The sequence below is a fragment of the Pithys albifrons genome, chromosome 5 (assembly GCF_047495875.1).
Source record: "Pithys albifrons albifrons isolate INPA30051 chromosome 5, PitAlb_v1, whole genome shotgun sequence".
In the NCBI taxonomy this organism is placed as follows: Eukaryota; Metazoa; Chordata; class Aves; order Passeriformes; family Thamnophilidae; genus Pithys; species Pithys albifrons.
In genome coordinates this window covers 3473913-3489211 of record NC_092462.1, presented here as the reverse complement: position 1 = coordinate 3489211, position 15299 = coordinate 3473913, and the positions used below count along the sequence as shown (strand labels likewise).

Below are 15299 nucleotides of genomic sequence, written 5' to 3'. Positions count from 1 at the left end.
TTGGCACCGCCCCTTCCCCGGCACACGGGGCTCTCAGGGACACCCTCTGGCATTATGGAAGTCACAGCCACCTCGCAGGAATGGATCCCATCCTGTTCTGTTGAACCATGCCAAGCTGGTTGTTTGCTGCAGGTCTCTGAACCAGCACTAAGAGGAGGACTAGAGGAGTCAGCAGCCTGGAAACTGTTGGCAGTGGGGTGCCTGGATACCGCCTTCTTCAGCAGTACCATCACAGCAACAGACTCATTTTAATTAACAACACACTGTCAAATATATCTTGCTACTTATGCAGAGCACAATGTGCTTCTGCAATTTGAACTTTCAGGATACTGTGCTTTTCCACTTAAAAATAAAGTGTTCATAAAATGGGAGAGCATAATGTGAACTTTATCAACACAACTCACCATGATATTTTTGTGGATGAAGCCTCGTCTGTACCTTGCAGGCTTCAGATGTGGGTATTCTTCTGTGCTGGTAACTCTGATGTTCCAGACCTTTTTCCAGGCATCATACAGTTGAACGTGCACTGGATACACTCCAGAATGGTGTGGAGCCACTGCATAGCCCAAGTCAGTTGGAATACCATGTTCCTAAAACATAACAGAACAATGGTGCTTTCAAAAATTTAAGAAACTTGATGCTTTGGTATTTCTCAGATCCTTTGTTTGAGAGAGATCAAGAACAGGTACTAAATACAGCCCACAGCAGCGAGACACGTTCCCAGCCCCGAGCCCTGCGACCGCAGCCCTGAGGTCCGTCATGGAAAAGTGGGGTGGCCCCTGGAGCGAAACCGAGGGCAGCAAGGACAGGCTGCAGGTCGCACTCACCGCCACAGGAGGGCACTCCTCACCAACAAATGACACTCTAAAGCAATTCCCTTGCTTGATACAAACAGCATTGCAAGCATTTCAGAACTTGGGGAGAAGTTTCTGCTTTTGTCTCCACAGATCGAAGCCATCGGTGGGATCGAAGCCATCTGGCCTTCTGACCAGACCGCCTTTGATCAGCAGAACACCTGGGTGACACTTGAAAATGCCAGAGACTGGCACATTGTGTGTGTGTGCAGCCACTCCAGCCAATCCATTTCGTACCTGTTAATAGGCCCTCCTTTTAACAGCTCTCAGGGGATGGCTTTTCTGCACCAGCACTTGCCACAATGTTCCAAACTCCACCAGGCACAGCGACTGCAGTGTGCAGATGACAGAAGTTTAAGGATAGTTTTCCTCAAATCTCAATTGAGACTCAAGACATTAAAATCATGGGCAGCCTGACTGCACCTTTTGCTTTCAATTTGATCCCTCAGATTCAAACCCAAATCATCACATGGCAATTGATGTGTCTCCATCTGACACATATCAGAATGCTCAGTTTTGGTGCAAATCAAACACCTCTGTCACAGTCAAATCTGAAGTGACACCTCTTGGTTTACCCAAGGCTGTCTTTTAATTTGTGGATCAAGAGTGTGGAAAGACATTCCCATCAGAGCAAAAGGAGGACAATGGACATTGGGAAAATTAACTCTTTTCAATCCTCATAAATTATCAAAAACTGTCCCCATTCAGAAAAGACAGAAAAGATTCATGGAACAATACAATAAAAATTGTAATTTTAATGTAGACATGTAGGGACCCACTGCAAGAGTCTTCTCTGCCATTATATCTGGAACTGGAACAGCTCAAGCATTGACCACTTCAGACAGATTAGATTGTCTTGCCAAAGAAGCCAATGCTACAAGTGCAGCAATCGAGGCCTTAGTTTTTCTGTGTTTCAGTCAGTGTGCCATGTATTCTTTCTTGTGTTCCATGTCTAGTTTGTCGTAGATTTGCAGAAATTTTTGTGCTTCATTTAGAAAATAAAACTAGGGGGATTGTTAGAACACATACTTTTCAAGCTACTGAACCAAAGACAGATTCACAGGTGCCAGCTTCTAAGATAAGAATGGAATCTGTCTGGAGACCTTGAGCTCATGCAGAAGAGGGAAAAGAAACTTGCTAAACTCCATAGAAGAACACATCTAAAGAGCTCTTTTTATAAAGTTAAAATAAGTTACATAAAGACTGCTTGGATCCAGAAATTTTATGAAACATCTATTACTTAATATTTAGCTATAGCTGTGCATTGTTAGGTAGTTTGGATGGTGTGTGTAGGTTTCAGAATAGTGTGTAACTGTGTGGAAATACAGCCCTATGTAAAGCTCTTCTTGTAGTTTATGCCTGTGCAGAAGATTAAAATGTAAACACAGTTGGGCCCTTCTCCTTTTTGTGATTCCTCAGGTAGCTGTAACCCATGACAAAGAGGACTTTGAAATAACCTGCCATAAAAGAAAAATTTAAAATTAGATGCAGTCAAGTGTTTTATTCACCAACAAGAGGTTGTAGCCTCCAACAAAGGTCACTGTAACTGTGTCTGTGGAGAAACAGACATCTCGACAACTTGTAACGTTCTGCAGGCAGATGTCATGGAGTAAACACTTCCTGTTTTTGCAGACTCCTGTCATTCATCTTGTTTACATACCGACCTTGCTGCTATTGCCTTCTCTTCATATTTAATGCATTTTCTTTCAGGTTACTTTTCAAAGGAACAGTGTGCAGATCTTTCTTTGACAGTCTGATGAGCAGAATGCACAGTCCATAGGGTGTCACTGGGTTGCCCTGGTTTAGCAAGGCTGTCCTTGCACTGCCTTTGAATTCTGTTTAGAGGGTTTTATTTTGGTTGTATTTATAAGGCCACCTTCACCTCTTTGGCTATTCATACTCTGTGTGTTGATACTTGGACCTCTTCCTTTGAATAAACCAGTTACTAAGGAATATGAAAACACTGTAAGTCTTATCCTACAGAAAAATGGGTGCCTATAAAGAGCACTGAAAGTAGAGAACACCATGGAAATTCAGGCAGTTGTGTAAGAAAAGGCTGAATATGCATTATTCTAATAACACACTTGAATGCTTGCATACTGTAGACTATCCCCCCAAAGGATGTCTTAGGTCACACCAGAACAACAAGAACTCATTTTAATTCCAGTAGAGCTTGGAACAGAATGCAGAGTGGAATTAAAAGGGGCATCTGGACACAGGATTTTTACATTTTCATGCTTCTCACTTCTCCTGAAGTGTTTTCTAGAAAAGAAACATTAAAATCAAGCTGGCCTGTACTCAGCACAACCAGAATTTTCAGTAAACTTGGTGAAATCCTTGTTCCAAAGAAAGCATGTAGCTTACTTAAAAGCAAAGTTTTCAAATATAAACTTTAACTGCTTGACATTCAGGGCTATCCTGTCCTCCTACACTCACTGACACATGGCCATAAGTGTACACTCTTTTGTTCTGGCATTTTAAATTCCCCTGCTCTTTCCAGGGACAAAGTCTTTACCTGCCACCTGAAGAGCAACCAGTGTATTTTAAAAAGGGAGAAGTAAAATTAGGATGTTGGAACCATAGATGTAGTTCAGCAAGTAAGTTATGTTTGCTGAGATATTCTGATGTAAGACCACTTCTTCTGTTCTGTTTGGTAGTTTGGTTTTGTTTTGCTGTAAAAATTAAGTGTATCCTGTTCTCTCTGGTATCCTCAGACCTAAATCCTGGTTTTACTTTTTCTTATATTCTCATTGAAACCTTTTTTTCAGAGTTTTGCTGTGATTAAATAATTAGTAAAGGCAAAGCTTTTCAAAACACGTTTATATAAAGCTGATCCAAAGGGAATATATAAGATGTTATTAGGTGTCACTGCAGAAAAGCATCTTTGAAAATGTGGCACATGTAACTAATCCTACCATGCAGTGGTTTCATCAAGTCATTCAACATGTTTTGATGGAGCATTTATTCTTTCAGAAAACTGGAATGTTTTTTCTAATCTAAACAATGAGTTATTTGGACAAAATTTTCTACAGAAAAATACTGAACTAGAGTATCTTTTATTTATACTGACTTTCCAAGATGAGAACATATTAATTTTTCATTCTGAAAGAATTTTTCTGTAACATTTTTTTCATAAAGACACATCAAATTTTAATTGAGAAGGAAATGCCAACTGTTGACAAATAGAATTTTCATAGCACAAAAGACTGTAAAAAGTACTGTACCAAACCTTCCTTTTTTCCCAATTCACAGAGACTAAAACAAATTCTACAAGGATTCATTTTCCAACAGAACAGGAACAATGGTTTCCAAGGACCTAAATTAAATACAAAATGCAAAAATGTAACTCACTAAGGCAAATTTTTTGTTGAGGCTCATCTGCTCCACCAGGGCGGACTCGTTGGGGAAGAGGTGTGGCTGCAGGTGGCTCCACATGTGGGGGAACCACCAGAACTGCCCCACAGAGCTCAGCAGCAGGTCATCCCCTGCATCCTCCTCCTCAGTGCCTGCACAGGGAACAAAACCACCGCTGAAGTAAAGGCTCAACTTCTGTTCCATTCTCACAGATGTCTGAAAACACAGGAATGGCACTAACAAAGTAACATGTGACCATTGAAGGTACTGCCTGCTGGGGCACTGAGGACACAGCTGGGTCAGCACCTCTTTGCTGGGCCCACATCCTGTTCAACCTTGTCCTCCATCTCCCCTATTTCTACAGGGCTTTAATTACAAAGTGATTTTAATGGCTGATACATATTGCTGCATCTTTAGAGATGGAACTGTCCAAAAGGATAAACTGTGGTAGCTCAACAGATCTGTCAGTGAAATCAGTGGAAAATTTCATGTGATTGGTGGAATTTACCAGTCAACAAGAGGCTGAAAGGAACTAAATTTTAACAAAACAGGAGGTGGAATTTAATCTGTTCCACACTGGCACTGAAAGCAGAAATCACATCTTACTAAGACTCTTAGTCTCTATCATTCCTACTGTCCTCAGACTGTAAAGAACACTATCAAACTGGAAGTGATTTCATTGTTTCATTCTTACCTGTGTGATAAAACTTCCCTGAATATCCCAGGTTGAAAGTAAAGTTTGTAATCTGGGCTCGCAAAAGATTCTGAGTGTCAAGCAGGGCCTGAAAAATATAAAACCCAACCCACCATATAAACATACCTGTAGGAAACATAACCTGGTACAGAAATCTAATGTAACAATTTAAGTATTTTCACAGGTATTTGTCTGTTCAATTGGTTTTGCTATTTAAAACCAGCTCTTTATATATGAGAAAGCAGTAACAGGTATTTTATTACCATTTAAAGACAGCATGCAAACTCCATAATTCTCCTTGTGAGGATGACCAGTAATTAAAAACTGGTTTACTCCCTGAACCATGACCAAGGAAAACAAAGGCACACACAGAGAAAAGACCTTCAGCAAACGTGGGACAAGCCAGGAATGATCTCCAGATCTGTTGTGACCCCACCACTGCTCCATTCACTGGGGTGAGCAGCAACTATCAGGATGATGTTTCCATAGATCAGCTCAAATACACACACAGCATTTCAGGCATGTTTCAAAATCATGGGCAATGCAAAAAAAAAAAATTAAATGTAGAAAGACAGCAGAAGTTATAGGAAGCCTACTCCCCATCAGAGAACTCAGATTCCCCCAAATTCTGACTCACTTCTCAGACAGTGGGAATACTGGCTGCCAGCAATCCTGTACTTGCACCAAATTAGTACAAACAGAAACCCAGCATGTAGGAAAAAAGGGGAAAGCGTTTTTCACCAGCTACAGCCTCACTCTTGGACTGCAATGTGCTCTTCTTGATTTGTTACTCCCAAAATTTACGTAAGTGTTTCAGGAGTTATCTCCCAAACTCTTACCCCCTGCTGTTCTCCCTCAGTTTTCCAGGGGTAGCACAGAAATCCAGCTTTCGAACGTTGCAAAGCAAGAACAAAACAGAACAGCAAAGACAATATACATTATAGCACAATGATTTTAATCAAGTGATTAAAAGCATTACTATTGTCAGAGATGAGTAACTAAGTGTCTTATGAAGGGGGAATGTTCTTAAAAGCACAAAGATTAAAATTACTGGAGATTTTCAAAGGTTTAAAGGTCTAATAGGCTCCCTACTCTTGAAATTCAATGACAATTTGGTGCCTTGATATGTGCCAATAATTTTAATTACAGTTTCTATGGTCATTTTCATTACATAAGTAATTTGTCTACAATTATTTTTCTAACTGGCATGCTAACAAAATGTGAGTCCAGTTTAGGTATTGCACACAGTACAGTCAAGGTGCAATTCCTTAAGATATGGCCTGTTTTGCAGATGGAGGCAAAATCCACCTGATCAGGCACATGAGCTCTTCCTCAGGTCCTTTCCAGGGCTCACCTGGTAAAGAGCATCTTCTTTCACTGCAAAGCCTGGAAAACGTCCTATGAACAAGGGACTTTCTAAAGCAATGAGTAAAATGAAGCACAGAATGGAAATAATTGAAGACAAGCTCCAGACTTATGAAGTGGAATATTAAGAGCCTTGCCATGCAGTAACGAGGGCCTTTGCAGAGGCTGACAGTGCACAGATCTAGGGAGGCTCCTTCTTCTAATGAGAGGCAGCAAATCTGCACAGGATTTATTATGAAAACCACCCTCGAGCTGCTGGGAACTGATTCACTGAAATAATTGTGTCTTTGCAAATGGCAGGAGGCAGAGGATGTGGCCACACACATGGCCTGACAGCCAGGAGGAACCAGTGGCCTGCACGGTTCTTTGCCTCCACATTTTTTGAGCTGATTGTCTTCTCCTGTACCTTTCTAACACCTCCCCAGCCTGCCAGCTCCAGTCTGGTCTCAGCAGGATGGAAAACCAGACTGGGAAAAACAGAGACACCCAGGCTTTCAAACAAGCAGCAAGAAGCCCATGACATTTTTATAATAATGCAACATAAAGTTTACTTCTTCACTGGGAATTAGTTTTGCCAGTGTAGCTCCCACTTCTCACCTTGTGTTGGGAAATACCAGCTAATACCAAGGGTGTAGCTGCTCTGTCTGTGGAGAGGGAGGGCCAGACCTGCTGTGAACCACGTTTTGTACAGACAGGCTGAGCTAACATTTGAGCTGTCGTGCCTACGATTATTTTCTGGGCAACTTGACATTTTACTCATCTTTCAGGTTCTAAAAACAAAATGTTAAAAATCATGAAAAATATATAGTAGCAGATGGCAGGGCCTATTACTGTGAATTTCCATCAGAAAGACAGAAAGAGAGAAAAGCAGGGGGACAGAAAGCCCAGTTTCATTTCTACATGCTATTTTATATGCTGAGGGGGAGCTGCTGATATTTGCTGTACATTTTATGATTGATTATGAACAGACCCTCAGAGTATCTGTATGAGATGTTACATAAATATATGAGATGTTATATAAATACATGAGTTCCAAAGATGGTTTAGTGAAGCCTTAATATATTTATAAATAATTATTGAGTACATGTCATATTTCTGCTGGCACTGCAATAGAAATAGATCACTGGCTGCATAATCACTTTCACTGACATTGAACTTTCTTTTCAACTTTTCCTAAGCTCACATACTGGGTTAGGGAATTCCTTGTCCCAGAAATCAAGTGTGAGAATTCATTAGATGGTTGAAGACCCCTTTTTCACCAACAGTCAAAAAAAAAATCTCAGAAAAAGAACCTCTTACAATTTAAAGAGTAGACAAAAGTTATCCTAACAGCAAAGCAACAGCTTTTCTCCTCTCGCAAACAGGGCAAACAGAGGTACAGGCAGATGACATGGGCTGTCAAAAGCTTCTGCTCGAGTAAATCAGCTGTAAAGCCAGGGATAAAATTCCTGCTGTCAAACCTGCTTCCCACTTCATAGCCAGGGAACCATCCTGCCCCCTCCTCAAGTATCTCTGCACATGGTTTCACTTCAGAGTCTGTCACAGGGACGTTACAAGTGTCAGCTTGTCTTTGGTGAACAGACAGTTGTAATTTCTTCAGCATCAACAAAGAGACTCAGACCCAAACGTCTTGTCTGATCAGAGAAATCCATCAGGAATGCCTTGTTGAGCTCTGCTTCCAAAGAGCAACGATGCCTTCTTTGTTCAGTCATACCAACATATTTACAACTATTTTCCTACTCAAAAGCTGCTGAAGAACTTTGCCACTTGAAAAGCGAAATAACCCAACGTGCTGTTGGTTCTACTTGTCAGCACGTGGATTTTAACTCCATTGGCAAGCAGACAGTGCTGCAGCATTAACATCTCACACTTCAGCACCTGCTTTTGTGGCAGCAACAAAAGTAAGGTCAGCTTCAGAATTCTGCAGAAAGCTTTTTCTCTTCCTCCTTTTTTGGGAAGCAGATCTCATCTCTGAATGCTCCCTTTACTATTTTGTGTCTGACAATGCTATCAAAGGAGCCATTAAATTAGGAATTACTTTGCTTTTGAGAAAAACTTCTAATGCCACGTTGGCTCTTTAATGAAGGCAAGGACCTTCTGAAAGGGAAGGACAAATTAATAGGAAGTGCAATGTGAAAACACACAAGTTAAGCCCATCAAGCCCCTTTATGGGAGCTCTTATGCAGAAATAGCTTTAATTTTTCATACCGTATTTCCTCTCCAGTCCTACCCCTGCAAGAGAGGGAAGAAATAGAACTAGAGCCATTTTTTGAACTTCTGAATGGAGTTCTCAGCACAGAGGTTTAATGAGCTGTACCTGATGTGATGTCCTTTTACTCTGCACTTTTTGTGACATCCCTTTGCCCTTCCAGCCTCTGACAAGAGGAACAGCCTCAATGAAGGTCCGTCCCAAATGTCTGGGAATTACAATTTTATTGGACAGACGATTTTGCTTCTGAGGAAAAATGTTTCCCTCATGATAAATTATGTATTTCAGAACATCATTAAAATTCAATGTCTACTCTTTCTGGACTTCCAAGATTAGCATTTTGACACCCATTATCATAAACATTTAATCTATGCAGGAGAAAGAATAATTGCTTTGGGTATACTGAGTGTATCTGAAAAAATATTTTGAATATCCTTCACACAAATGAAGAAGAAAGCTTAAATTGCCTTTGTGCACTCTCTTACTAGAGCTGACACAAAGAAACAAAGAAAACCTTCAGCTTTCTCTGCCAAGTGTTCTTCTGGCAGAGAACAGTTTCCCCCCACAGTGTCAATAAGGTACCAGGCTGGAGCCCAGTTATGTGCACCTCAAGGTTTTCAGGGTCCAATACAAGAAAAAAATTCAAGAGCCACAACCCCATTTTATGTGCTCAGATGCTGTAACAAGGTATCTGAATCTGAGGCCCACTAAAGGATCCTAAAAATGTAAGTAGCCACTTTGGAAAACGTTACTCAAATGATTTCAATCACAAGTTTTTTCATCAGAACACACTGTTTTAAATGTCACTGGGTCTTCCTTTGGAGTTGTTTTTATACCACAAACAATAATGATCTGGATGATGGTCCAATTATAAATTTTCAAGCAATTAGGCTCTTTCATCTGGGTAAATCATTTGTACCACCAAGAGATTTAAGAAATATTTCTAACTTCTTTCACCAACTTCTTGCTCTTGGAGGCTGAGGTAGCAGTTAATGAGAATCAGCTAATTATGGCAAGGTAACTTCAAGGTTATAAATACTTGGTGCCAAGGCTGTGTAAGAAAGCAAAGCAATTAGCATGGTGTTTTCAGGATTCTGTCTCAAATTCTGCATTATTAGCTCCTAATTACACTGCACTTAGATGGAAGAGGTTACTATTACTAAACAGCTAAGTGATCTCACTATTCTGGAGTTAACAGAAAAAAATCCAGTGCTTCTTTTAATTAAAGGTTAAAAAAAGCCCAGGCCAGTTGAAATAGAACTAACATCCTACAGCTTTTCCTTGGATTTTGGTCAAGCAGGATTCAACAGAAAACTTGTTGGTTGCATTTTTACCCAGCGCTTTACCTGCTTATGAAACATCGAGTATGAAGTAAGTTCTCAAGAGTATGACAGAACTCAGACCCAAAGTGGCTCTAAAATGCATTTGGAATCTCTTTGTGTTTCCCCAGTTCAGTTCTAGGGATGTGGTGATGGCCAGCACGGCAGGAGGCACTATGGGAGCAGTGCAGGTGGCTGTGCTGCAGTCACAGCCCCACAGGAGGCTGCCTGGGCTGGGACAGGACAGCCCATCCATCTCTCAGGGTGACGGAGCTGCTCAGATCCCGTTCCAGGTCACTTCTGGGCCACTCTGCTCTGCCTGCTCAGCCTGGCTTGTCTCCCAGCAGCAGCAGCAGCAGATAAATTCCAAGGGCTGTTCATTGATTCCTGTCCACACTTAGCTGGCTCCCAGTAAATGTCAGGCATTAAACCTCTGCACCCCCTCATCAGACAGCCCACACTGGCACAGCCCCAGATCTTGTTTGGAAGGGTGCACAGTATTTTGTCACAGATAAAAGTGGCATGGCTAATGGGGCATGTATTTTACAGTCCCCCAGCTCAGAAAGGACAGAGGTTATGATCCAAGCTCCTAGCAGCACGTTCATTATCAGCAGCACATTTGCTGCTTATTTAATGCTTCCTGCCATGCCACTGCAGCTGTAGCTCTGGCAGCAGCCACAGGCACAGCAGGCAGGGCCTGGCTGCAGGCCAAGCCAGCCCTCCCTGACACAGTGCACACTGCCCAGCCTGCGGCTCCAGGCCCCTCGCCCTGCTGCTGGCACAGCCCCTGAACGCTCACAGTACCCGCAAGGCTCAACCCTGGAAGGGTTCCAGGCCTGATCTCTCAGCAGCAGAGCCCAGGGGGCCTCGCCTGATGCACAGGCACCTGCAGCTGGGCCACTACACCTGTCTCAGTCTCAGTCTGGCCACAGCCACATTGATCTGTCTGTTTTTAGAGATACAGTTTTGGGTCCACCTCTACATCCATGGCTTGCACACAAAAGAAGTTTGTTCCATAAAGCTTGGCTTTCCACAGGTTTGTCTTCCAATTGCTATTCCCACAGTGCAATGTCTGCACTCCCCTTCACACTGTGCTGTAGGACCTGCCCTTGACATGAGGCCTCCAAAGCAGCTCCTTTTCCTGCTCTGCCCCACACCCCATCCAGGGGACAAAGGGACAGCACTGGCTATCACTGGCTCCAAGACAGAGCACATGGATTTGGCCAGAGGCAGCCCATGGAATGGTTTGGTGGGAAGGGGCCTTCAAGAACCATGTTGTTCCAAGCCCCTGCCATAGGCAGGGACACCTTCCACTAGAGGAGGTTGCTCAGAGCCCCATTCCACCTGGCCATCAACACTAGCCAGTTTATACTTCCCCCCCCCAAAGAAGAATATGTGTTAATGCTTAGTTTTACATTCTAGAGAACAAAGAAAGTGCAAATAAATGAAGACTCAAACCTGATTTATAGAAAAACCACCACAGAGCTGGTTGCTTTCCCTGTTTAGTAAAGCACAACAAAATTACCACATCACTGACACCTTAAATAAAGATTACTCCATGGGCTGGGCAACACAGTGGTAACACAGTCCTTTCACAAATGCTTCTCAGATGTTCTTTTTTTCCTAGAAGAGTCAAAAAGATTCTTGTGGGTCTCTTAATGCTGCAGCTGATTGAAAATTATCTGTCTATCTATCTATCTATCTATCTATCTATCTATCTATCTATCTATCTATCATATAGCTATCTATCTATTTATCTTTATTGCAATGTTTGGGGTGAGCTGAGGCACCAAAGGCTCTTTTTCTCCTCTATGCCCCATGTTTATTGACAGAAAAAACAATCCTTGACCTAAAAGATTTTCATTTTTTCTGTCTGAAAGCTCCATGTAAGACACAGCTGGGAATTCAGTCTTAGTCTGCTCACCAGCTATGGGTCACTTTTTTCTTCTCTTTATGAGTAGTTCTAAAGCTGCTGAACGAAATTCCCCAGCTACATCAGCACTGGTAACAAAGAAGTGACAGACAAAGAGAGACAGACAGACAGACAAAGAGAGAAAGCCTCCATAAAATAACAGACCTAACTCTTTCCCCAAGCCGTATTTTCTATGATTATATGTAGTCAACACAGAAATGACATAAGGACTTACTTCAAGTTAATAAAAACTTGGACAGTTTCACTGACTCCTATGTAGTATCGAGACTAACGGATATAACTGAGCAGAAACCCCCCCAAGGTTTCAGTGAAAAACAGAGGGATAATTTTGTTAAAGAGTTAAAACACACCTTCTCTGTTTCTGCATGAGTGTTCACATGCCTAAAAGGCAAGATCACAAAAACTACATGTACATAGGGAAATATCCCAGCTGGCAAACTCTACACTTGCAACCTCAAACCAGCAGCAGGAACCCAACTGAGCTCTGCATTTGATTATACTGAAAGAGATTGAGAATATATCTCAAATTCCCTGCCAATATTATATTCCTTCCAACAGCACATTCATGGCGTTTTGACAAATCTAATTTTTAGAGACTTACATAATCTTTTACTTCCTTTAGGATATTAGCCTCTATTCTGCTTTTACTGGCTATTCAGCCTACACTTACACACCCCTGTGCCTCACATGAAATATTTTTATCCCTCCTCACAGTTTCTGCCCCGCAGACATCTGCAGCCTATTCCTTTCTGCTTCGGTCAGTTACTTACTCAATTCTTGAGCCTTTATCTTTTCATTTTTTTGCTCAGAAGTTTCCTGACTATTCTGGTGTCTCTAAGCACTCTAAATATTTCTTACCAAGTGGTGCAGAACTGAGCCCAATATTCTAGAAGCCTCCAAAGTCAGTAAGATGAAGTACTCCACTGATGTAAAATGGCATTTTCCACAGTCAGCTTGAATTTCAAGCCAGTTTACATACAAACTTGGGTATGTTTTAGTATTCATCTTGTTTTTAGGATGTTGTCAAGATTACATTTTCAACATTTCTATTACCTGTAACAATGGCAGTGAGAAAGGACAAGGGATAAACCCCCCCACTTTTTATAAAAATGCAAAATGATTTTTCAGTTTCCTTTTGAGTGCCATTAGAGCTCTACCAAAACCAGCTCTGAGGCTTTTTTAGCCCCACTTCCACCCTCATTTTTCTCTTCTTGCCAGACTGTTCCTTTCTGAATGTGACTGAAGATGGGGAAGGAGACAGGGGCACTTTTGGTATCATGTTTTACAGCTAATGGCTTTGGTTTCTAGACTTGTTTTTATTTGTTGCCTGTGAAAGTTTTATTTGATTCCATTAGCAGCAGGAACTGGATGATAAACTTGTCATCTGGAAAAGCCCAGAATAAATCTGCAGCAGCCACTAGCACAGGGATGAAATTGTGCAGCTCTGTGGGAAGCTGTACTGCATTATTATTATTTGTATTATCGAGGTGTTTTCTGAACAGGAAGAGCCTCTGACCAAGAGAACTTGGAATGTAAGAAGAGAGAGAGACTGACAGGATAGCAGGTTTTGCTTTCATGGACAGATGGATCAACCCAAACACTGCTGAGTTCAGGTTGTGTTGAATCACGTGTGTTTTTATCTCATGCATGAAAATATTCATCTACATCCCTTATAAGTTTCTGAGCAGACAGAGGAAGACAAAGCTTGCTAAGTGGCTGTGAGCCAGAAATGATGGCTGCAGGCTGGTGGATCTCAGCACTTGTATGGATTGCTTTGGATGTGCAGCCTTAAGCTCAAGTGTAAAGGTATTTCTGCATGATAAACTAAGTCAAGGCACAGAGCAGGAACTGTGTTCCCTCCTATTCAGTCAGCCCACCTTATCTCAGGGGAATGCAATTCCCTGTGTTTTAAATAAAATAGCTCTGGTACAACAGAACTCCACTGAGAACAGAAGGACACCATGTCAAGAGAGTTACATTCATCCTAAGGACAGCAAAGTATTCACCATCACAGGGAAATGTGGGGAATTTAAAAATGACAACAAACTACTCTCACTTTCTGGAAAGATGCAGGTGATTGAATCCACAGTGCACATCATCTTTGGGAAAGCACCAGTGGATTCACAGAAGCCACAGTTTCCTTTCTGTAGTTCCCTCATGGAGACAGACCAACAGGCAAACTGGTGCTGGGGTATCAGAGCCTCAAGCCCATCAGTCTCACTGCCCTCGAACATCCCGCACCCCCTCTCTGACTGACAATTTTATCCAGCTTTCCATCTCCAACACCAGCACAGCTGCTCTGACAGAAAGAGCTGGGTTCTACTGAGCAGCAGTTGTAACAATTTTACTTGATTCAAATTCATAGAAGTTGGTACATAAACCAAACTGCTTTTATATGTTACAATGACTGACTAGTGAAGTGTACTTTATGCTGGTAGCAGCCCATAAAATATATAAAACAATTTTTATAGCTTGTTTTAAAGTTGTATTTCAGTTCTGAAATCTAATTCTCTAATTCTCTACTGTCTCACAGCGGATAATATCCCAGACTTCTGTACCTCAAACAATGTGCTCACGTCAATCAGCCCTCCTGGGGCACCAGACAGTGACAGAGACACCAGGGTTAATAATATTCCTTTTTCTTGACACTTTTTGAAGGACAGAACGCACTTGTTCCTTGCTATTTCTGACAAGTCAATATAAAATACCTCAGGAGCTTCAGCTCAAATTAACAGAGAAGGCAACACGCAGTGGACACATTGAACAATGGTCTAAAGGTACTGTGGCTAATGGAGTGGGAATGTAAAATGGTTTAGCAGAACCAAAGTTCTTAATCATTAACTTGTTATGTAATTTAAAGAGGTGATTAAAAAGATTCTTTTGACTCTCCCCAAAGGAAAGATTTATGGCTCAGTGCAAGCAAATAGCTGTGAGCATCTCTGGTGGCTGTGCAGCTGACACGTTTGATGGCACATCTGTCATTTCTTTCCCGATAACCTTCTACGTGATCCTGGAGAGAAAGAAGCAATTAACTGAGAGAATCAGACTCCCTCCTCTGACAGGAGCTATCCTTTGTCTTGACAGCTCAGGCTTTCTGCACCTTTCAGAAGTTCTGCCTTAACACAGAATACATCTGAGCTTCTCTTCCGAGGCAAATATTTAGGTCATTCCTATCCAAGAGTAACTGAAAAGACACATGGTTGTATTTTTAAAATTTGGAGCCAAGTGGAACGAATGCCTTACCATGGGAAGATCTGGGTTCTTCCCACATATGCTGCACAGGGTGAAAAGTCGCTTAATGGGATTTAAACAACTGTAATAATTTAAGCTGTGCTGACTAATGTGGATGAATTTAATATAGGGAATAAACAATTAGCTCTTAGAGGGGAAATCTGTTATTAAGCAGAATTATATTAAACAAAAGGTTAGGCCACCAGTGCTCTAAGGAAGCAACAAGCAGAGAAAGCGCTGGCTGTGGAACATGGAAGACTGACCTGAGCAAATGGAAATGTTTATATTTGTTCATAGTCACTCCAGCAGCGATTTATGAACAACAAACAATTACAGACCT

The 15299-nt window shown here is 41.7% G+C and overlaps 1 protein-coding gene across 9 annotated transcripts in view; it reads right to left on the bottom strand.

Annotated features, from left to right (window-relative positions):
• LOC139672047 (bifunctional heparan sulfate N-deacetylase/N-sulfotransferase 3) overlaps positions 1–15299 on the bottom strand; it is a 94802-nt gene that overhangs the window by 20749 nt on the left and 58754 nt on the right. For all 9 annotated transcript variants that reach the window (XM_071555471.1, XM_071555465.1, XM_071555467.1 and 6 more), the window contains 3 exons: positions 4903–4990; positions 4206–4360; positions 405–590 (listed from right to left, as the gene is read on the bottom strand). In XM_071555471.1, the coding sequence (XP_071411572.1) occupies positions 405–590; positions 4206–4360; positions 4903–4990 (429 nt within the window). The remainder of the gene's footprint in view (positions 1–404; positions 591–4205; positions 4361–4902; positions 4991–15299) is intronic.